Raw genomic sequence first — 24635 nt, 5'->3', positions numbered from 1 at the left:
TCAAATTAATTATCTACTCAATGAGATCATGTCTGAGTCATTATTACACATCAACTATTAGGCTATGTAACAAAAGAAGTAAGTTGTCTATATCTGTTCAAATCTTTTTTTTTTTTTTTTGGTTTTTATGAGACAGGGTTTCTCTGTATTGTTTTGGAGGCTATCGGTCCAGCCTGGCCTCGAACTCACAGAGATCCACCTGCCTCTGCCTCCCGAGTGCTGGGATTAAAGGCGTGCGCCACCATCGCCCGGCTATCTGTTCAAATCTTTAAGATTGAAGTGTGATCTGTGATAATTGTCCTTTTCTCGTTAAGTGTCTGGTAATACAAATACAAAGGAACCTTTACTAACTTGTTGATACGAAGATTCTGAGGCAGAGGGGCAGGTATGGATCTCGAAACTCAGATGTGTCCAGATGAAGTTAAGGACCTTAGAGTTCTGCCATGAGGATATGGTTCTGTTCTCTTTAGTCTAGCAGACTTGCGTTTGAATGGTGCACTACCACTCACCATCAGTGTGGCTTTGTAGAACAGTAACTACCCCGCTCTACCTAACATGGCCTGGACAATGGAAACAGTAACGGTCACTCACACAGGCTCTTGAAATTGATGACATGACATGACATGGCATGTCTTGAATGGTGCAATACTATGGATCTTATTTCTTTGAATCCTATATTAATTTTAAAAATTATATACTTTGTGTGTATGTATGTGTGTGCATGTGTGTATGTGTGTGCACGCATATGTGCACGCTGACGTTCATAGGGACGTCAGAAGACAGCTTGGAGGAATCAGTCTCTCCTCCCATGTGTGGTCTAGGGATTAAACTCTGGTTATCAGGATCAATGGCAGGTGCCTTTACCCATTGAACAATCCTGCCAACCCTAGAATCCCTGCCCCCTTCCCCTGAGACATGGTCTTGCTGTATATCCCAGCTCTATGTCCTGGGATTATTAGTTGTGTACCAACACACAAGCTTTAGATTTTTAAGAATTAAAGTTTGCATAAAAGAATCTTTGCATGATAAATGGTTTTTTCCACCCTTTATTACTGCTGAGAAAAGGTCTCACATAGGTCAGCTGGTCTTCATCTTGATAGGTATCCAAGGATAGTCTTGAACTTCTGATCCTCTTGCCTTACAGAGTCCTGGGATTACAGACATGCACTGCCACAATTGGTTTGTGCAGTGTTGGGAGTTGAACCCAGGCTTTGTACTGAGGTACATCTCCAGCCCTAAACTATGCTTCATATACTTTACAAATTTGTAACATTTGAAATTTTTCAGTTTGAAGTGATTTTAGACTTGCAGAAATTGGGTAGAACTTTCATTTGTCTGTTATCTGGCTTGGCCACTGGTAACATCTTTGTAACTAGAGAATGTGATAGAAACGTGGTTGTATATCATCACTGATGAAGTTTAACCAACAGACCTTCATACATATTCTAGTTGTTCTTTCTGCAAACATCCCCTTTCTCAACCTGTACCTATTCAAAGTTTGTGTTCAGTTGCTTGGTCCTCCAACTCTACTCCATGTGTGACCATTTGTGTCATCTGGGTGGTGATTTAATATGATACTCTATAATTTGGGCTTGTCTGCCATTTTCCTTGTGATTTGCTCTTTGGTTTTGGTAAGGATGTCAAAGAAGTGACATTGTCCTTCTCAGTGCTTCCTATTGGGAGGTACCTTGGTGGCTTTATGACTCACTTTTGGGTTTGTCAACCCTAAACACCTGGTTATTGTGGTGACCACCAAGTTTCTTCACTGTGTATTGCTGTTTTCCCATTGTAATTAGTAAGTAATAATTGTGGGGGAGATATTTTAAGATTATGCTAATATCCTGATTCCCATCATTTTTGTACCCTTTGCTGTGATCATTTAGCCAATTCACAATGGCAGCAGAAGCTATTGCAAGGTTTGCCTTGTAGGGACTTCCTTCTGTCATTGTTCTTACATGACAGAATAAACTCAGCTTTTATCAAGAGCTTTATGGGGCTTATGACTAATTTTCCAGTGTGCTAGAATTGCTGCTGTTACCCCCTCCCAGTTTCTAGATGCTGTGGCTACCACGGACTCTGCCCCGGTCTTCTGGGCAAGCCTATCCCAGGAATGTTCTCTCTGTAACAGTGGGTATGTCCTAGCTCTGCAGCCAGCCATTCCATTAGCAGTCTGGATCTTTTGCAAAGAATGGCAGCAATGTGCTTTATTTTTTATTATTTGTACGAGTGTTTTGCCTACATGTATGTCTGTGTACCATTTATGTGCAGTGTCAACGGAGGCCAGATTCCCTGGAACTAATGTTACATACAGTTGTGAGGCACCCTATGAGTGCTGGAACCAAACCTGGGTCCTCTGCAGGAACAGCCAGTGATCTTTGCCACTGAGCTATCTCTCCAGCCACAGTAACAAGTTTTTAAGAGACTCTTATGTGTGCTTTGGTCATTACAGAGCATTGGAAAGTATAATTGGAAAAATTGTGCATGGAAATGGTAACAGTGGGAACTCAGTTATTTAGTGTGAGGCAGTGTTGTGTTAGACCGTTTGTTGTATGCTCTCGGAATGAGAAACCTTGGTCAATTGGAAGGTAGGGATGTAGAGAGAGAGAGAGAGAGAGAGAGAGAGAGAGAGAGAGAGAGAGAGAGAGAGAGAGAGAGAGAGAGAGAGAGAGAGAGACAGATTGATTTTTTTAGTATTATGTCCTACAACTTGGACTTGTCTAGTGACTATACACACAGTCTCTCTCTCTAATCTTTGTGAGTGTGTTGTGTATGAGTTCATGTGCATGTATAAAGACCATGGACAACCTCTAGTGTGTTGGTCCTCATTTTTGACCATATTTTCGGCAGGATCTCATATTTACTGCTGTGTTGACTAGGCTGTCTGACTTGGAAGCTTCTCGGGGTTCTCCCATCTCCATTCCCATTTTGCTCCAGGAGCACCGGGATTGCAGATGTGCGCTACCACACCTGGCTCTAAATGGGTTCTGGGGATCTGAGCTCACTGTCATACAAGCACTTCACCCTGAGGTAACTCACCAGCCCAGGGAGGAGTTTTTATAAAGATGTTCAGTCAAATAAAGAACACAGCGTGCACATTGTTATGAGGGAAAGTAGAGGTTGCCTACAGCTAACTAAATGAAGACAGAATTGGCAGAATTGCTTAGCAGTGTGTTGTTACTGGAGGGAAAGGAGTCATTATTACATGGAATTTAAAGTGGACTTGAGGCTGACCCCTGTAATTCAACACTTAGGGGGCAGAAGCAGAAGAATCAATGCAAGCTGGAGGCCAGCCTGGTCTGAATAGTGAGTTTCAAGTCAACCAAGGTTGCAGTGTAGTGAGCTGTCTCAGGAAAACAAACCACAATGGCTGGTCTTTGAGCCCTACTGTCTCAACAACACAGGTCTTAGTGAGGACGTTGGAGACATCCCGTTCCTTGTTCTGGTGTGATTCAGTCAGCAACCAAGGTCTCAATAGAAAGCATGGCTTTTCACAGTTGATCTAACCTGTGGATGGAAACAGCTTCTAGGAAGAAGCCAATTGTGTCATTGGGAGCGCTGCAAGAAGAACAGCGAGTCTGGCTCAAGGCCTCCTTGTTAGAGCCCGACCATACCAGCTCCCCGAGCCAACAAGCAGGTCTCCACGGGAGTGGAGCTTCCAGGTGATCGCAGTGCTTAGCCAGGGTCTAAAACACCCGAGGTCCTCCTTGCACCATGCCTCATCCCCTGGCGCTTGCTCACGTGACTTTCATAGCTCCAGCCACCTTTGCCGGCTTATATTCAGGGAAGGTTGATCCCACGCACATGTATGTGTTCACAGAGTTCCACCCTGTATTTCCTCCTGCTGGTGTAGACCATTTCAAAGGTGGTGAGTAGAGTAGTTGGGCTCAACTCTGAGGCCATCTAATACCTGATTATAGATGATCATAGAGTGTCTTAATGCTGTTCTCTAAAGGTGTAAGCCCCAGTTTAAGGTGGAGCTAAAGACATTATTATTTTTATGTGTTTGTACATGTATGTATCTGTGCATGTGTGTAAGTCAGAGGACAACTCATGGGAATCTGTTTTCTCTTTCTACCATGTGGGGCCCAGGGGCTGAACTCAGAACATCAGGCTTGGTGGCAAGCGCCTTTGCCCACTAAGCCATCTTGCAGAATACTACAGATCTTGCCTTCTGCGTTTTCTGCACTGTGGGTGATTTGTAATATTATTTTTCAGTCTTTTGTGGAATAAGCTCTCAGATGCAGTTAGAAGAAAGAGTAATGGGAGAGTGGTAGGCAGAGTGCTGTGGCCTTAGCAGAGCTGGGACAGTGTGTGTCGTCTTGTGCCTTCTATCTATCTATCTATCTATCTATCTATCTATCTATCTATCTATCTATCTATCTATCTATCTATCTATCTAGGCTTTTCGAAACAGGGTTTCTCTGTGGCTTTGGAGGTTGTCTTGGAACTAGCTCTTGTAGACCAGGCTGATCTCGAACTCCCAGAGATCCTCCTGCCTCTGCCTCCCAAGTGCTGGCATTAAAGGCGTGTGCCACCATCGCCCGATGTCTTGTGCCTTTTAAAATGATGGTTATATTTGTTTATCAGCTTGCAGCAGCCGTACTCAGACTTACCATAGCCCTTTACAGACTTCATGCTTGTACTCTCTGTGTGTATGTCTGTGTGTCTGTGCATGCATGTACATGTGCATGTGTGTGTGTGTATATATATATATATACATATATATACATATATTTTTTTAAAGTGTGTGTATGTCTGTGTGTGTATGTGTGTGTGTGTGTGTTAAAAGTCATTTATCCAACCTGGGACCCCACTCATGTTTGTAAAAAGGAACAGGACACGATTTCCTTGCTCAAGCTTTATTAAATTTGTGGGTTAAATATCATACCTTCCTTTATCTGCTGCCTTTAACTGGGTGATGACCATTGACCTTGAACAGAAAAATAATGAGCTGGCTTACACTTTTTTTTTTGATCAGATGGTTAACGGGCATCATTTATACTGCTGCCACAAGGCATGTAAATGCAGGATGAAAAGAGTTTGTTTTTTCCCTTCTTCTCAACTTACCTTTAAACTGTGAGGATGTTGGTTTGCAGCCAAAACCATATTATCTTGACAACAGGATAAAAATTCAGTTTTTTCCCATCCTTCAGTTTTGAGTTTGTGATCAAAGATCAGGAGGGATGCATTTAAACTAAATGCACAGCGTAGGGTTCAGAGTGCAGTGTAATGGTAGATCTGCCTGGAGTACTAACTTCAGGTCTGAGTCCATGCCAGTCTCCGAAAAAAATGCAGCAGCAGGAAAGTTGCTGCGGCTCAGCTCTGTCCCTGCTTAGCTGTGGAACAGGGACTTCCTGTTGGGACTTAGGTTTCTAGACACATAAATTGGTTTGTACATTAATGTTTTGTGCTAGAAATACGTATCTTATAGTAATGCTGGTTCATTATGGCCACAGACCTTGATATTTTATTATAATTTTTTAGATCATTTTATAGTATATATAATTAATTTTATGGTTAACATAATGTTTACAAGAATTGTTTTAATTTATTTTATTGTATGTTATTGGGTATAGTTTATAGAAGTTAAAAATAAGTTAAATAGTTATATCCTTTAAAATATAAGGATATAAATGCCTTGCAATGATGGGTATTGACAATTTTTAGTTTAAAGAGCACAAAATACACCTAGCTATTGATTTTGATAACTTGTGACTACGTAGTTACAATGGTAAGAGCCAAAACTGGTCGAGGACTGAGTGGCTCCATTTACTCTAATTTGGGACTTGACACTGGACTGCTTTTGCAGACGGAGGAGGGAGAGCTTGGGGAAAGCTCAGAACCCTGCTCCTGCAGCAGAGGCAGGTCTGTCTGCGGTGGGCTTCCAGCTCCTGCTCTGGTACCACTGCGCCATGCTGAGCAGTTGCAGACGGGCAGGCTAAATCTTGGTGGCGGTTTTCTCCTCACTGATGTTGGGTAACTGTGGACACCTGCTTGGTCTGGCTTTAAACCCTGGTGGCAGTTTTTTGTCCTTGGTTTTTGTTTTTGCGTCTAGCTTTTAATGTTAGGATACAAAAGCACGAGTTGCATTCTGCCATTTCATCCCTGCTCCCCTCCTTGCCCTCCTGTTCCTTGCAGTCTCCTTATTCTTCTGCCACAATGGCACACACGTTAGTTTTGTGCTCCTCCCTGTCTCTTCCCTTTTTCTTTCTCTCTGTTCACCCACCTCAGGAGCTCTCCCTCTGCTCCCACGGCTTTCTAGTTCCGTGACCTACATGCCCTCACACATAGACTGAAACCTGGGATCACCTATGAGAGAACACTTGGGATTTTTGTCCCCAGGTCTGGCTCCTTTTTCTTGACATTGGTTTGACTGCAAACTAATTTCATTTTTCTTTACAATTGGATAAAATTCCATATGTGTATGCACCACATTTTCTGTCTACCCAGCTGTTCGTGGAACTTACACTGTGTTTCTTAGCTGTTGTGAATAATACCAGGAGTGAACATGGGTGTGTTAGTATCTCTGTGATGGGACTTCATATCCTTTGGGTATATGCCCAAGAATGGTATAACTGGGTCATGTATATAGTTCTGTTTTTAGAGTTGGCAGGTTATGCCATCACCAACAAGCACATGGGCTTGTATTTGTAGTTTCCAGAGTGCCTTGGGTGTGATATCCTACTGTTCTCAGCTGGGGCCCAAGGCTGTTCTGGGATTGTTTGTAGTTGTGGTGAATAGCACAGCCAGTATCAGTTAACTGGGAAAGCTCCTGTAGACTCACAACAAGTTTTAACAGGTTTTAACCAGGATGTATTTGGATGTTGCATGGATTGTGGCTGTCATGGGTATGGTTTTGAGTAGTGTCTAGAGAAAGCTTGAGAACTCTAGAGAAATGTACCAGGCAGCCCTAGCCTGGCAGCAAGAGTTCCCTCTCAGCAGAGGGAGCCCTCTGGTATTGTCTGTGTTATTCTTTCTGATGGTGTGGTTGTAGGTGTTGGGGCTAGGACTGGGGCACAAGCAGGACACAGGTGGGAGCTTCTCGTTGGTCACTGATACTCATGCTCTCTCTTGCTTGCCTGTCCTTTCTTTCCCAAGAACTCTGCCTCAGGAAATAGGTCAGTTGACAGTGGAGTGAGAAGCTATGTATGGTAATTAGCTCTTCATCTGCAGAGCTTGGAAAGCTGTCCAAGGAGGAAGAGGGTTTTGGAGTATGGCTTCAGTTTTAGGATAAATAAGTATAATTTCCTGTAGTGCTAGAGATGGAATCCATGGCCTCGACTTCCATTGTATTATCAGCCTGAATCTGGAAAGCCCCAGGCTTGCCTGTATGTTGCTGTGCTAATCTAAACGAAGTGAGGGTACAGAAAGGGGCTCTGCATGCTGAGGATAGAGCTTCATGGTAGAACACTTGCCTGTTTTGCACAGATTCCTGGGTTCAATCTCCAGGTCACCCCCTCCCTACCACCAAGAGTGCAACTATTGAATTACCTTCACCTAAGAGGAAAAGCTAGGAGATTGAGAACACTAAATTGAAAGAAAATAAAATGACAAGCAAATGACCAGCTTCTGCTTCTAAGATACACTGATTATTGTGAGGCCTAGAAAAACAAAGCTGAGTCTCTCAGGGAAAGATGAAGTTATTTGAAAATGTGACACAGATAAGCCTGTGGCTCTTATTCTGCTCCCTGTTTGTAGCCAGAAGGGCTGTGTGTCAGACAGGGTTTACCGTTGGGATGAAGTGTGTCTGGTAAGATGTCTGCTGGAGCCACCTGAGAGGCGTTTCCTATAAATGCATTGAGTTTGTTACAAACAACGTTGAGTGGAGTTAGATCTGTATTTAGCAGCCCTCATTGTGTGTCCAAAGGAGCATGGCTCTAGTAGCTGGTCATGGCTGGTTACAGTGACACTGTGAGGGTTCATATCAAAGTGCATTGCATGGGTTATTGAGCATAAAACCCCCAAATCCAAGGATGTGCAGCCAAATTATAACACAGAACGGTAAAGAAGATTTGTTAAGTCCTAGTCATCAAGTCAGTACCTTGTTGTTAGGGGCTGGAATGCCCAGAGCTGGTATAGTCAGGGGATCCCAGTAGGATCTCCAAAAGAACCAATCCCTTGTGATTGGAACTCAGTATAATGGCCCCTCTATATCAATGGGAATTGGTTCTGGACAGATTCTGCTTCTTTTACCAAAACCCAAGGATGCTCTAGGCCCCCAGGCAACATGATACAGCACCTGGGCTTGACACGCCTCACCTGTGCATTTTAAATAGTCTCAGGATGACGGAGAAGAGCCCACACAGTGAAATAGCATGCAAATTGTTGTGCTGCTAATGGTTGTTATACTATTGCTTAGGAATAGTGACAAGATAAAGTGACTGCACTGTTTAGTAGGAACAACTCCCCCTCCCCCACAATAATTTTTTTTAATACTGTGGTTGGTTGGGTCAGAGTTACTGAACCTCTTGCTTGGGAGCCATCACCAAAGAACCCATTGTAAATTCCCCTGGTAGATCCCAGAGTGTTCTCTAGCCACCCAGCAGAGCTGCCAGAGCAATTCTGTAGGTCCTGGCACTCGTGCATGTGTGAAGCCCCGCTGGGTCCTGGGTGTGTGGACCTTGCCGTGTGTGGTATCTGTGACATAGCGCTGCCCGTCACCTCCTGACATACGCCATTGTTTTCACCACCTTTGCTCTGAGCTCACTGTGGCCACCGACAATCCCCCACATCACTGTGTACCTGCTGTAGCCTTGGGGGCCTGGGATGGCCTCTCGGATCATGCTTGCATTCTCTTTGTAGATCGCAGAATGCTCAAGGGCAGGGAGCTCCTGAGGATTAAGATTGCAGCTCAGTCCATGTGCTAGGGAGCAGCCCAGATGTACAGCTGTTGTCTTTCTGGTGTGCAAAGCTGACGAAGCTGATTTAGACTCTCACTTTGGCCAAGGTCTGTTACTGTGGCCATCTGTCACCTTTGGGAACCATAGATTTGCATCTTTAATTTCATCTTTCTGCTGGGCAGACTGAGGCTTTGACTAGAACTGGCTGAAAGGGCCTAGATAGAACACTTGACAGAACTAGATGATTCCTAAGGACACTCTGCTTTAGGTACCTCGTAGCATCTTTGTACGTGAAATCCAAAAGCACACATGGCACTCCCTGAAGAGTCTGCACCCTTGGAGGTGTAAAAGCAGTGACTGCTTAAAACTGGGAGCTTTCAACACAGAGAATGAGATGTTTACAGACTCCAGACTAGCCTGCTGCGGTGCCCGCAGGGCTGATGGAGGAACAGGCTCTCTCCCCAAGCTTTCCTGTTTATTTCTAGTAGCTCAGGAGGTGGAGGATGTCTGGATTCTGGGCGGATGCTGGTGCCCAGACAGGCATCCTGCCATAGTGTGCTCCGGGTCAGTATTCTAGGCAGTACTTGCTGGCGTAAGAACAAGTCTTATTTAAACACCACCCACAGTCAGGCACTGAGTTCAGCCCTGGCACAGACCGCTGTTTGTTTTCAGCCCTGCTTCCATCATGTGTAGTCAGGGCCTCCAGCTTCTTGGTGGCCTGGTAACTAGAGCTTGGGTTTTACTGTCTATATGTCATGCCCCATGCTAGGAACTTATTATATATATAACACGGCCTTAACTTCTCTTTCTGTCAGATAACATATACCAGTATTTTCCTTTCCATCCAACCTCACGTCACTCCCTGTGCCCCAGGTTCCCTTCCTGCTCCTGAGAACCCTGCAGTGTAGCATCTGGCAGCAGGTTGCATGGAGTGCTGATAAAGGAGAGTCTAGACTTTTGTGCCTATAGATGGGCACTATGTTGGAAATCTGACATGCTGATGTGCTGTAGTGGGGATGGCAGAGGACATTGCAAGTCACTCTGGCCAGGGTTGATTAAATTTGGAGGGTTGTTTTTGTTCTTGTTTATGGCACTCACCAGTCTCTGGGAGGTCATAGATTCCCATTCAGCTCCATTTTATAAATAGGGACAACTTTGGACCCAGGAGCATGCAACCCTTGTGTAAAAGCCCTGGAGGGTTAAAGTGACCCCCGTTAGGAAACAGTGAAGAACAGGTGGGGTCTGTGGATAGGCTCAGAATGGATGTAGGTTCAGCATGGCCAAGGGAATGTCTGGCATGTGTCCAGGGTGATTCGAGGGAGGAAAAGGAACCCCATGGAGTCTCTCCCCCCTACAAAGCTAAGTAGTTCCTCTACAGGAGTCTACTGGAACCACTGCACAGCCTATGTCACAGAGAATCCTCTCATAGGGCATGTGACACTGGCCAGGACCACCTCTAGGGTTCCTGTTTCTTTACACCTAGCATGACAGTTGATTGTACGTACAATCATTACTTTATAAAATAGTTCAATTAGACAGTTGGGAAAACACTACATGGTGTAGGCTTTAAGTACAACTTGTGGACATAACCTGTCGCTGACCAGTTTTAATGTTCACTTTGGGACACTCAAGTTTGCTTTTAAAAACTATTAGCAGATGCCTACAAATCATATGGTTTTAAAATGGTGATTATCTTTAAAAGGAATGATCGTTTCTCTTCTGGTTTGAACATGAATACTATTTGAAGTCTACATAGCTCTTTAGACATATACAATTTAGATCATTTTTATTAAAAAGGATGAAACTTATTGTATGACAAGTTGTATTAGAAGGTGAATAGGAAATAGAGATGCAGAATGTGTACCTGGCATGCCCAAGGCCCAGGGTTCAATCAAAGCCACATAAACTGGCTTTAGCACACACCTGTGTCTCAGTTAGAGTTGAATCCAGTAGGATCAGAAATTCAGGGTCTAGCTACATTGTGAGTTCAAGGCTTGGTTAGACCATAAGAGACTCTGACTTGAAGGGAAGGAAGACAGGCGGGCAGTTTCTCTGTAATTCTTTCTAGAAGTTCCTCTTTGAAGAGAATAGACATAGAACACGTTTCCCATCTGTAGGCAGACATTGTAGAAACAAAAGATGGCTCAGAGATAGGACCCCTGTGTAGAGGCAGCAGATGATGCGCAATGGAGAGGGGGGGGAAGGGGGGAAGGGGAAGAGAGAGGGAGAGAGAGAGACTGACTGACTTCTCGGTCACGTGGTGTCAGCGAATACTGGAGTTGAGAAAGCACACAGCACATGCTTGGGGCCCTGTCTGTGCCTCCAGCCACATGCATTCTTGCAGTGTTCACCTGAAAGAGCCTTGGGAACTAGTCCTGTGGACGGTGGGAGGGCCTCCTGACAGGGTTTTGGAGGAAAGATGTACTCAAACTGATGGCAGGAGAATAGAGGCCCAGGTTCCCTGACAGGCAGAGGAGAGATTTGTTTAGTTATGTAAGAGGACCTTCAGGTCCTTCTGTGTGCAACCACTGTTCAGCAGAAGATGCAGGGAGCCCAGGCAGGCATTGGTAATTCTCTTTATTGCCCCAGGGTCCAGGGCTTCTGGGAGTGAGTCCTTCTCTCTGCTAAGTATCAGGTGTTGCCCTGAGCTTGAGTGCTGTGGGTCTGCATCCTTCTCGTCTCTCTGCCCCGGACTTGGCCTTTCATTATTGCACATGTATCAGCATTTTTGCATTGTAATTTTTCAGTTGTACAGTTTCACCCGCAGACCAGAGTTTTACATTTATTTATTTTGTTCGCGCGCGTGCGTGTGTGTGTGTGTGTGTGTGTGTGTGTGTGTGTGTGTGTGTGTGTGTGTGTGTGTATGTGTGTGTATGTACATATGCCACAGTGCGTATGAAAGCCAGAGAACAACTTGCCTGGGTTCTTTGCCCACCCATTTCAAAGCTGCTACTTCCATAATCTAGATCACTTCCAAAGATACACTTAGCCTGGGAATTTGTTTAGAATGTGTTACACAAAGCAAGAAAAGCATTCCCCTTGTAATTGTAAGTTATAACTTGTGTTATTATTTTCCAGCTTGGGGGTCACAACTTGTATCCAGGTCAGGGCTGGCACCTGTCCTCAATTAGAGTTAAAAGAGCCAAGTTAAAAGTGAGAAGCAGAGAATGATTTGTTCAATGTGGCTACATTGTGAAGAGGGACAAAGAGATCAGGGAACTCTCCAAGTCTGTCTTTGGAGGTTCTGAAGAGGGATCAAAGTTTAAACAGAGGGCCTAAGATACAAACCTCTGAGCAATCCTGGTCAAGGTGTGGTTCCATCCACCATTGACCCATCATTATCTGGCCTTCAGTCTTATTTTACAAGGTGGTCTGATAAATTGTTAGAACTGTATGAAGTCTTTGGGAGACAGACTTCCCCCTGGCTGGAGCCTTTTCCTTCTTCCATTGGGGGATTGATTCCTGAAGAAGCTCCCATGGGGAGTGATGCCCCATTGTGCAGACAGGTGTCTCCGAACACCCTCGTTCTTGCTGGCCCGCTACATTACCCAGACCGATTAGCCACTTTGTGAAGTAGGTTTGTTTCTGCTGGATATTTTCTAATGAATGTGAGCTAACTATCTCAGTCGCTGACCAGGAAACCGCTTTTCACATTTGGAAGTATACTCCTGCCATTTATGTCTCGCTGCCCTCTCAGACTGCATGCAGAATCATGCAGCCACAATGGGAACATTATGGCCTGGAAAGCCTAGTGTACCTAGAAAAACTTGGCCAACCTGCAGTCTGAATTCACACTATTCTCAGATGTTTTTCCAGAATTGCTCAATTTTAGCTTGCACAAGCCTGGGTAAGTGATTAATTTTAACACTCTAATTATATTTCTAAAGTGTGGGCAGTTTGTACTGTGTGCATCAAATGTACTATCTTGGTCTATTCTTGGAAATGATAGAATTGGAACAGAAAACTGGCATCAGTTGCCAGGGTACTAAAGTCTCCCTATGAGTTTTAAGGGTTTATTTTTCAAATTTTCTTTCTTCCTTTCTTTCTTCCTTTCTTCCTTTCTTTCTTTCTTTCTTCCTTTCTTTCTTTCTTTCTTTCTTCCCCCCTCTTCCTTCCTTTCTTATTTTTTTGATTGATTAATTTTTATTTATTGTTTTTCAAGACAGATCTTCTCTGTGAAACAGTCCTGGCTGTCCTGGAACTCACTCTGTAGACCAGGTTGGCCTTGAACTCACAGAGACCCACCTACCCCAGTCACCACTTAGTGGTTAAAGCGTTTATGACCATGTTCCAAATGTTAGGAGAAGGCTGTTCTTTGTCTGTGGAAAGGTTATTTGCCCAGTGAACAAGGGTCATAGGGTCAGGAGGTTTATTTCCTGTCATTTTTCATCAGTAAATGGAGGTAACATTACGTATCAGGGCCCAACAAGAAAAATGAAGTTTTTGGTTTTGTTTTGTTTTTTCGAGGTAAGGTTTTTCTGTGTAGCCTTGGCTGTCTTGGAACTCACTTTGTAGATCAGGCTGGCCTCAAACTCACAGAGATCTGCCTGTCTCTGCCTTCTGAGTGCTAGGATTAAAGGTGTGCACCACCATCACCTGGCTCAATAAGTGAATTACAAAACCCACACAGCATTAGTTTTCACTTGTCTATATGTCAGCCTTAAAATTGAGCAATTGTTAACACTTTCTCACTTAGTTATACTAACAATTTCAAGTGCATTTAAAAATGAACTACTAAGGTACTATTTATATAAATCTCAGTGCCTATCTTGTAGAAAACTTCATTTTTTAAGGAAATATAGTAGATTTTAGACTTAAAAAAAGAGACCAGTTTGGGTTTATCAGTACACACCACAGATTGGGATTATCTAAGCATATTTCAGTTTTGGATTTTTATTTTATCTGTTTTTATGTTGGAGTATTTGCATTGACTTTCTTGGTTGACTTTTCAGATTGGGGATACTTAATCTTTTTCTTTCCCTCTTGAGTACTTATGCATTTCGGGACTGCATAAATGGGCCATTCACATGCTGTGGGAATGTTAAACTTACAAGCATTTTTTCTTATGTATATACCACTAACTCTGCTCAGTAAACATTTACCATATTGCATAGTACCCTCTATGAATAGTATGTCATCAAAACTAAAACCAGTTTTTGAGGGGAGGCATCTTGGAGGAACCACAGACAGTATGAAAGTATGTGTTCAGTGAGGGATACTTTGAATCCAGATTCCAGCTTGGAATTTGCTTGTTGAGGCCCCGTGAGCACAGTGAGCCATAAAATACCAGCCTGCTTAATGAGGACAGGATTCAAGATTAAAATTCCTAATGATTATTAGAGGAGAAGCATTTATTTGTATGTAAGGGGAGCAGAGCTGAGGGCCGCACCTCATTGGAGATGGGTGGAGTTTGGAGACTCCAGGGTAAACTTCTCAGAGGCAAGACTTCCCAGAGGATCCTTGAAGGATGTGTGGGAGGAATGAGTGTATGTCAAGAGTGTGTGCATATGGTACAGACGGAAAGGGGCTAGTGGCTGACACCAAGGAGAGCTTGGGCACAATGCGCCTGAAGGTGTGTGAGGAGACTGGGAGCGGGGAGGGGCAAGTCCTAGGGCCTGCAGAGCATACCACATGCATTTTAGGCAGAGGAGTGCCCTGCTGTGCATGGTTTGCCCCATAGCTGTGCAGAATATAGAGGAAAGGAGGCAAGTATGGCAACTGCAGAGACTGGAAGACTGGAGCTGGAGGTGATTCGATTAGCCTAAAAAGATTGGGGTGGGCCTCTGGGAGCCTGTGCAAGGGAAGGGTGCATCACCGTCCCCAGTAGCCAGAAGGGAAGCTTGGATTTTGCTCTGCACTGAAGAGATGGCCATGGAAACACTCCTACATTTGAATTCACTTGCTTGGTCCCTTCTGCTCCAAGGGTGATGGTGTCTGTGTCTCTTGCTCCTCTGTGGACTGTTCAAGGACCTCACAACATTACCCACCCTCAGTTGCATCCTCAGTTTTTCCTGAGCATTTGCAAAATCATGAAGGAGGCTACAGTATCTCATACTGTAATGGCAGAACAAAAAACCTAACTTCCCGACTGCCCTTTACTCTGTCTCTGTCTTGAATATGACTTACATGACTTACACATCACAGAGAGGGACAGATAGCCAGGTGCCGTTCTCAAATGCACAGTTTATTATTCACATGAAAAGGAGACACATCTCACAGAAAATAAATCTAACAAACCTAAGGGCAGAGTTCACCCATGGACAGTGGATGGAGTTAGCACTCCGTTGGTGGTAAGTCCCATCTCCCAGTGCACAGCAAGCCACCGTGTCCCCATCCACTGTTCGGGAAGGACAGTGTGTAGATGCTTGCTTTGTAGCAGGTGCTTGAGAGCAATGCAGCTAGCTGGTCTCAGCCTCAACTGTGCTTCGCCAGGTCCACAGGGTGTCAGAGACAGGCCAGCAGCAGGAGATCCTGGTGTAAGGTCGGTCACTGGAAGCGCCCCTCGTTGCTAGAGTGGCAGGCACTTGTGCATTGAGGTATATTGGAGACCAGTGAAAACCAGTGTCTGTTGCCTGGGGCCTGGGTTTTTCTGTCCTTATTTCTGATTGGTGCAGGCTGCCTGCTCCCAGAGCCTTGCTGGTTACACCCTGGTACTATCAGCACATGGGGCAGGCGTGCCTCCATCTTGTGAGCCACCCCCCCCCCATTTTTGTTCTAAGTGTTTACTAGTGTCCCTTTACAACCAGTCTCCCCAAAGTCAGGTTTTCTCTTCGTAAGTTCCATCCTTCCTACTAGGCCTGGCCTTCCTGTGGGTCTCCTGTAGCTTTCTTGTCTCTAATTTCCTCATGATTATGTCTTATCCAAGGCAGTTGTCTAGCCTACAGGACGCTGTTTTCTCTTGGTCTCTTCCTTGTCTCCAGCCCTTGCTTAGTCCTTCCAATCTAGCTATGAATGATGATGATCTTTACTCTCAGGAGGGCCTTGTGTGAATGTGCTTAGGCACAAGTATGCAGGTCAGAGGATGAAGCGTGGGAGTCTTTTCTTTCTTCCACCGTGCTGTTCTGGGGCTTGAACTCAGGTTATTAGACCTTGCTCCCCCTCAGACAAAGAATGTGGATGAATGCTTGTCCCCTCCCCATTGTCCAATTCAGCCTATTCACAAAGGCTCCCAGCAGCTCTCTGCCTCTGAGAACTCTGCTAAATCCAGCCATCTTTCCTTTCCTCCAGCACTTTCCAAGCCAAGAGCCCGTCTTCTCTTCCTTGGAGTTGCTCAAGTTTCACGCATGGCAGCCAAAAATGATGCAGACCCGTTTACCTTTTACCATGTGTTAGTCACATGACCCTTACCCTGAAACCTCCTGGTGTCTTGTCACATACATCCTAATCTCTAGCCCTCACCATGAAGCCCAGGCCTTCCAATCTGTTCTGTGCTCTCCCTCCCCCCACCCCCGCATGAAGGATCTCATTATGAAGGATCTGATTGGGCAGTTCACAGTCAAAGTATAGGGTTGTGTAGTTAGCTCTTCTAAGCATCCAAGGAAACTGAAACCTATTTCACTGATCACTGGCAGCATTGGAGAGCGGGGATCTGTGCTGGAGATGGGGGCACACGCACATGTTTATATTGTTGATGGACTCTGAGGATATTTTGTCCAGTAGTATCCTAAGAACCTTGCTGTTTTTCACTGCTTAAAGCTGTACGCCAGCACACCTGATCCTTTTATATATAATAAAATTGAGAAGTAAGTGCAGGCCAGAGAATCTGGGAGTGCCATCTTGGGAATGGGTGTTTCACTTGGGGATTGAAGGATGGATGGGTGTGAGGTCCAGATGGCATGGAGGATCTGTCTGTCTCCTCTGTCTGAGCCTTCCTACCTCCATACTTCCCAGCTTACCCTGCCTTTTGCAGTCTCTGTATCCCCTGATGTCTGAACTCTAAACAGTGCTTGCTGTGGGCAACACTTCATCCTGACTGTTGCCCTATAGGCCTCACCGGTGTGTTTCTAGTGAACACATGTGCATTGTTGGCACAGTTACTGACCCAAGTATTTCTGAAAAGAAGGCTCTGATGATGAGTAACAGGCAGCTTCCGTTCCCAGAGAGTTTATGGAGGATAAAAACACCTAAGCACTCTTCTAAGGAAACCTAGGACATTAGGGGTTAGATACACATGCAAGTAAATATCATAACTATTAACTGAAAAAATTTGTGTTGGACCTAATGTTTACAATAGCTTTATTCATCATTTCCTCCAAACTGGCAATGCTGATATCCACCAACTGGTAAATGGGTCTGTGAACCAGGGTAGAGCTGTAAGTGGGACATTTCTGTGAAGTGAAAAGGAATGCACAGGCGAGCTAGCCATGGGTTGTGTTGGGAGCCTGGTGTGCTGAGGGGTGGCCCGCTTTATGACAGGTACACAAAGCAAAGCAGAGGTGTAGACAGGAAAGAGGGCATGGGCTCTGGGCAGGGCTACCCACAAAGGGCCCATGGGCATATGGAGAGTGACATCTGGTCTGTATCATGATTGACATGGCCTAACTCAACTGTATTTTTTAAAATTTTATTTGAATTTATGTATATGAATGTATGTGCCTTCGAGGGCCACACGAGGATATCAGGTCCCCTGGATCTGGGTTACAGGCAGTTGAGAGCTGCCTGATTTGGATGCACTCCTAACCACTGAACCATTGCTCCAGCCCCCACAGCCTGGCCTTGAACTCCCTCTTGCCTCCCAAATGCTGGAATTAGAAGTGTGAGCTATGATGTTTAGGACTCTATAAAATATAAAATGCACCCATGTAAAACTCTACTTCAGTAAACCTAACTTACATTGTTTTTGAGGCAATAGATCAAAAAAAGGTTTGATTTACATGTGTACTCTGTTCACATGGTCCACAAACTGAGCATGAAGGAGCTTAGCATAGTCTTGCTCCTACCCCCCACAGCTCTAGATTTGTACATATCTTAACTTTCTTTATAAAAGCGTCATTTTGTTCCATCTCTGTGGTTTCACTTTCTGTGTCTTGTTACCTGGGGTCAACTGCAAGGTGTAAGCACTAGGTTGGAAATTCTAGATGTGAGCAACTCCTAAACAGTATGACGAAATCTTGTACTGTCCCACCCAGGGACTGAATCATCCCTTTGTCTAGTGTACCCTCTGTACCTGCTGTCCACCGTGATCACTCAGCGCCACAGACTGCCTTGGTGATGTTCAGCTGACCCTCGTTTTAGTAATGCTGTGTAGGATGCTGCCAGTTCAGACAGGCCACGGAAAGGCCGTAACACACTCTCTCAATGCAAAGCTAGGAGCATCCTGAACTCTGTGACTTAGACACATTCACGGAACTTGGAAGAGCATGAGTTGTACTGTTGGTTTATCAGTTCATTTCTTATGCTTAGTTTGTACATTTAATCCAGGAGGGTATATATAGCTTGCCCCCAGATTGCTGTAAACGTTCAACTTTGTAATGGGCTTGTGGGGCTATTAAGTTCACTTTCCACTTGTGGTGGGTTTATTGATATTAAATTTCATTGTAAGTGAAGGAGCACCTGCCTGCACACTAAGGAGCACCACCCACACAGGCCCCCATACTGTCTGAACATCAGGCATCCTTTGGGAGACTTAGAATGTTCCTGGTAGTAAAGAGTTGGGGTGAGGGTGTGCAGGCGAGGCCTACCGTGTAACTGGATCAGACCCTACACAGACAGGTTCAGTGTTGAGACGTTACCTAGTGAGGCAGGCTGCTGCTGTGACATTTCTTGGAAAGCTTTGGTTGAGTTGATAGTGTGGCTTGGGAACAACTGGGCACTGTTTAGTCAGTTGGCATTCTGCTATTTCTTGTGGCTGTCAAGGCGCTTATTGGACATTGCCTTATTTTCATTAACTTCTAAACCCTTGGTTTCATTTAATCCTGAAAGGAGTTTTGGTCGCCCTATGCTACTTGATAGCTTTGTGAAAATGAACTCAGCAGGGGTGCTTCTCACGTACTGTCCCCTGAAGGTGTCCCCACTGACACTTCTTTATTAGGAGTTTGCTTTGGTGTTAATATATCGATGTGATGAGGGAGAAAGCATTGAACCCATCGCCGCGCTGCAAAGAGTCCAGTCCCAATCCCTGTGCACAGCCTCGTGCTGTGCCGTGCCGTGCCGTCGTGTGTACTTCTGCCTGGAGTCTGTTACTTGACAGAGATGTCCTCCTTTTAGAAAGTTGTCTTGTGTCTTAGCTGCAAGTTCATCTGATGTGTACAAGATTACTAGGGGAATCAAGTCTTTCTAAATACTACTTTTGAAACAAATCTATTTGTTGATGATTCTGTGCTTAAAGCTTTATCCTGAAATGGACACATGCTGCCTCTTTCTTATTCTTTGGCTATATGCATAGAGTAGGGTTTCTAATGGCTTTCTCTGTGTGATCAAAAGTTGCTATGGCACTTGCCTGTAACCTAGGACTCACGAGAGTGAGGCCAGAGAATTGTACATTTGAAGCCAGCTTAGAGTACATAGCAAGAGCTTGTCTCAAAAGAAAACATGAATCATGGGGGAAGGCCTTAGGAGATGTCTTAGTTACTTCACTGTTGCTGGACTAAACACCATGGCCAAGGCAACTTATAAAAGAAAGCATTGACTTGGGCTTAGGGTGAGAATCCATGGTGGCAGGGGACAGGAACAGCTGAGAGTTCAAATCCTGATCCATAAATAGGAGGCAGAGAAACATACACTGGGAATGGCGTTTGAAACCTCAATGCTAACCCCCAGTGATAGTCATGCCTTCTAATCCTTGACAAACAGGTCCAACAATTGAGACCAAGTATTCAAGCAAATATTCCAAATGGCCTGTGGTGGTCATTCTCATTCAGACACCACAGGTGATATGGCAGTTTGTCTCAGAGGCAGTGCGTGGCTGTCTCTTTGTTCCTTCTTTCCTCATAAAGTATTGATAGTTTTATTGTTAACAAGGAGATGAGGATTCTCCCCTTGCCCTTGTCTGGGTTCCAGATGCCTCTGACCACTCTCCAACCTTTTTTGCTTTATTTAGAAGGTCAGGCGTAGTAGTGAACAAGCAGAAGGATCACTGTGAGTTCAGCCTGAGCTTATTTCATAAATAAAACAAGCCTGTCTCCCCAGTCTTTAAAACGAAACAAGGACATGGGACTGTGCTAATGGAATAGAAGAATGAAGGGAGAATTTTGTGTATCTCCTCAGTTGTTCGTGTTCAGTCTTAGTTAGGTGCAGGGTTTTCCACAGGGTACTCCACAAGGATGACATGGTTGGGACCTTAGTTCACAGTTCGGGGAGTGGCTGCTGTTAGCTGAGTGTCTGCTTGGGATTACACAGTTGTGAATCACAGAGACAGGGTACCAGCCCACCTCTGGTTCTGTGGAGCCAGACTCACCAGTTAAATATGTTTGCTTGCCAGTTCACATACTTTAGATGATTAAGTTTAAAAGGGTATTCCTTCATCATTTGTACTGCCAGTAGTAACGTCTCTCAAATGAGAACTGATTCTACACAGCCCCATTTAATGAAGGCTGAGTCGACCTGGTTCCATTCTGGAGAATGATAGCCCTTATGATATGGCAGAGTTTGGTTTGGGGCCACTTAATGCTTGCCATGCCCAAGATCTCTTTTAAAATTAAACTTCCAGTTTGCTTCAAGGGTCCTGCACAGAGGGATATCTAACTAGCACAACTGTGTCCCTAGCCAAAGTGGGAAGTGTGTGTGTGTGCACTTGGCTTTGAACTAGGGCCTTGTGCTAGACAAGGGTTCTACCATGGAGATGTATCCCCAACCTGAAACTTTTATGAAAAGAATTGTTTTTGCCAGTAGTTCTAAAGTATTTTTATTATGTGTGATAGCTCATATGTAAACATTCTCTCATACACATTAAGAGTCAGCCCACTGAAGGGGTCTTGGCAGTTACTTAATCACCGAGGAGCAAAGGTTTTCAGTGTTTAAAATCAACCAGTGATTTTAACATGGCACATTGAAAAAGGCAATTTCCCATTTACAACAAACTGAGTGATGTTTTTACTTGGTAGTTATTGAAGTAGTTGATGTTTCACATATTGTCTACTTTTAAAAATAGTAACTTTCATGAAAATAATATTTCTATAACAAATATCTAGATATTTGGGTTAGAAAGTTAAGTATTTAGGGGGTGAAATATTCTACAATCCTAAAATGAATTTCTTCCTGGATGACCCAGTACTACACTGTAAATTTTTCTGTAATAAATGTGTATGAATGTTTTGCCTGAATGTGTCTGTGTACTGTATGTATGCAGTGCCCAGAGAGACCAGAAGAGGGTGTTGGATCCCCTGGGAATGAAGTTTCAGACTGCTATGAGCTGCCCTGTGGGTGCTGGGAATTGAACCCTGTCCTCTCTTAACCACCCAGTGGTTCTTAACTGCCGAGCTATCTGTCTAGCTCTATAATTATGTATTTTCAAAGAACTTGATAGTTTTATTAGTTTTTACACTGTTTTAGGGCCGCCGTAGCTCAGTGGCAGAACAATTACTCAGCATGTGTATGTCCCAGAATTGGTTATCAGTGCTGCAAAATGCCAGCTTAGGTATGTCAGGTGATTTTTGCCTCCACAGTCTTAAGGGTCCTTTCTTTCTCCTGCACAGCAAATGAAGAAGCACCCTTGCCGCCAATGTGACAAGTCGTTCAGCTCCTCCCACAGCCTGTGCCGCCACAACCGCATCAAGCACAAAGGCATCAGGAAAGTGTATGCCTGCTCGTAAGTTTCAGTCTGCTGTGCACACACAGGGGAGGGATGGTGGCCCCCAAAGCTTCCCGGGTTTAGCCGTTTGCTTTTGCTCCCTCCTCTGCTCTGGGGTCTAGGCTCTGCATCTTACCTGTATCCCACTTCAGTGTGTGCGTTTCCATCGCCACATGTAAAGCGAACAGCTCTTCTTTACACACGCTTACACTGCATTCTGTTACTAAGTGGGACGTGTTTGTATTAGAGTGTGGTGGACTTCCCCGGTACACAGTGGATGAGATAGCTCTTATATAGTGATTGGACCATGTTGCCATGTAGATTTGAGGTTGATTTACTCAGGTTCAGTGGAAGACTAAGAAGGGGACCCATTTATACACTTAGCTCTAGCCCAGGCCAATGAGCCATCTGGCTGCAGTCCACCACCTACGTTAGAGACGCTTTGACCTTTGGCTGAGATCAAATAAAATATGATGAGCTGAGGGGCCAGTGTGAACTCACCCACCAGTAGTCAGCCTTAAATTGTCTCTTAGTATGAGATGACCTGGTTGTGGTTATCGTTAGTGGGAAATTTGCGTCACCCACTCAACCCACATGCACAGTGAGTAGATAGGACAAAGCTCTCTTCATAGGAGACCACAGAGGGACAGGAGAGATGGCTCAGCACTCAAGAGCACTTGTTGTCCTGCAGAAGGCTTGAGTTTGATTCCTGGCACCTACATGGTAGGCTACAATCCTTACTACTACAGTTCCAAGGAATCTAACGCCCACTTCTGAACTCCTCAGTCATCAAGCACATGTATGGTGTGCACACACACACACACACACACACACACACACACACACACACGCACGCACGCACGCACGCACACACGCAGGCAGAGAGAGTCCACAGAGCCTGTTTGGAACGCAGTTGATGGTGGTTAGAGCCAGTCCCTTAGATCTGATGGTGAGGGCATATATGATATTGGCCATCAGATTAATGGGGATTTTCAGTTCCTTGAGTATTTAGGGAATGTTTTCTAGGTAGGAAATCAAAGGGGAATGATGTGTGATGACAGCGTCCCATGAGTCTGTGTGTTAATACTATGTACCAGGCACATCGTGTCCCAGGCTGAGAAGATAGAAAAGCCTGGCATGGGCCTTCTGTGACAGCTGCTGTTTTTTCGTTCTTTGGTCCTTTTCTTCTTTTCTGTTTTCCCCCCTTTTACTGAAAGGCAGTAAAATGAAGAAATTTTTTCTCCCCAGCTAATTTACTGCTAGCCAAAAATCTCATGAGGGAGCCAGTTAGTTGCCTCAATGAGCCAAAGTGCTTCATAAGCCTGACAATGCAAGTTCAATCCCCAGAGCCTTCTTAAAGATATACAGACACACATACACAGACACCACACACACACACACACACACACACACACACACACACACACACACAAACACAGTCATTCTCAAAGTAAAAACCTTTTAGGCTTGAGAATATTTGCTGTAGGGCTAGCTCTTGCTGCCATCCCACAGAGGGTCTTCTAAGATGAAGTCACCAGCATTTGGGGATTGTCATTAAGATATCCCCAGATACCTTTGCTAAAGACAGGAGATGCTATCGCCCTTCACAATGCAGTGGGTTTTTCTGTTTGTTTGGTTTTTGGGGGTGCTGCATTTAGACAGGCTCTCACCCTTTAGCCCAGGTTGGTCTCAAACTCATAATCCTCTGTCTCCGCATTCCTACTTTTAGAATTACAGGCGTGGACCAGCACATTGAGTTGTTTCAGTGCTGTTCTTGAAGTCTAACATATAGCAATCATAGTCGCTATGCTCATTAATTTGTTTAAACTTGTTTCTGGACTGTTTTCTTAGGACTGTTTCTTAAATTAAAACTTTCCCAGGGGGCCGGGCAGTGGTGGTGCACGCCTTTAATCCCAGCACTCGGGAGGCAGAGGCAGGCGGATCTCTGTGAGTTCGAGGCCGGGCTGGACCGACAGCCTCCAAAACAATACAGAGAAACCCTGTCTCGTAAAAAACAAAAAACAAAAAACAAAAAAAAACAAAAAAAAAAAAACAAAAAAAAACTTTCCTAGGGAATCATCTTTGTAGTGCACAAAATTTAAGTAATTTGCCTCTAATGGATAGTATGCTTTCTGCATTTTAATCTACCAAATGAGTGAACATTTCCAGGTACAAACACAAGTTGCATTTGTGCTTTGAGGAATCTAGGCTAACATTCTGTCTTGAAATTCAGAGGGGTCAAGGGTTCAGAAGGGGGACCTCCTGCAGCCTGAGGCGTTTCTTACATAAATTCTGAGGGCTGCTCTGAGTCACTAAAGAAAATCTGGAAAATTTAGTATTCTCCAGTTTTTTAAGATTGAGGCCATCTAGAACTACAACTTAAACAATGCTTTAGCTAAGTGTAGAAAAACAAATATCTGCCTGAACCAAAGTATGCTGTTCCTGTGAGAACACAAAATGTAGCTGAGGGCTGGAGAGATGGCTCAGGGGTGAAGAGTTCTCGCTGCTCTTCCACACCCCCCTGAAGTAACTCTAGCTCCAGACCGAACCTGTATACATGTGGCATGCACATGTACGCATATAGATTCTTTTTAGTCAAGTCAACGGCTTTTACAAAAGCCTAGGGGTAGGACCTTTTCACGTTAGGAAGTGAGAGTCACCGCAGCACTGCTTATTTTATTTGGAGGCCCTAGTGTTAGTTTGCCTTTCTGGGCCTCGCGCACGCTGTCAGCCAGGTCCCTCTGTAATGAGCACCACTTGGCAGCCACAGTCCCCTCTCGATCTTGTGCTCACAGACACTGCCCAGACTCCCGACGGACGTTCACGAAGCGGCTGATGCTGGAGAAGCACATACAGCTGATGCACGGCATCAAGGACCCTGATGTGGAAGAGCTGACTGAGGCTGCCAACGAGGAAGAAACTGACGTAAAGGAAGACGCCAAGGTCAGACAGCTCAGCTCTGCTCTTTCCCTGTGACGTGTGCGATGTGTGTTCCCTGTGCATCCTCATCTACATTTTCTGTAGTCATGGCTCAAGTTCAGACTGTCAAAACTACAGTAAGCCCCTTG

The 24635-nt window shown here is 44.7% G+C and overlaps 1 protein-coding gene across 12 annotated transcripts in view; it reads left to right on the top strand.

Annotated features, from left to right (window-relative positions):
- Znf532 (zinc finger protein 532) overlaps nucleotides 1–24635 on the top strand; it is a 118183-nt gene that overhangs the window by 89856 nt on the left and 3692 nt on the right. For all 12 annotated transcript variants that reach the window (XM_040741693.1, XM_040741691.1, XM_040741695.1 and 9 more), the window contains 2 exons: nucleotides 21473–21585; nucleotides 24363–24510. In XM_040741693.1, coding sequence (XP_040597627.1) covers nucleotides 21473–21585; nucleotides 24363–24510 — 261 coding nt within the window. The remainder of the gene's footprint in view (nucleotides 1–21472; nucleotides 21586–24362; nucleotides 24511–24635) is intronic.

The sequence above is a fragment of the Mesocricetus auratus genome, unplaced genomic scaffold (genome assembly GCF_017639785.1).
Source record: "Mesocricetus auratus isolate SY011 unplaced genomic scaffold, BCM_Maur_2.0 Super-Scaffold_6730, whole genome shotgun sequence".
Lineage (NCBI taxonomy): Eukaryota > Metazoa > Chordata > Mammalia > Rodentia > Cricetidae > Mesocricetus > Mesocricetus auratus.
This window is presented reverse-complemented; position numbering and strand designations above follow the sequence as displayed.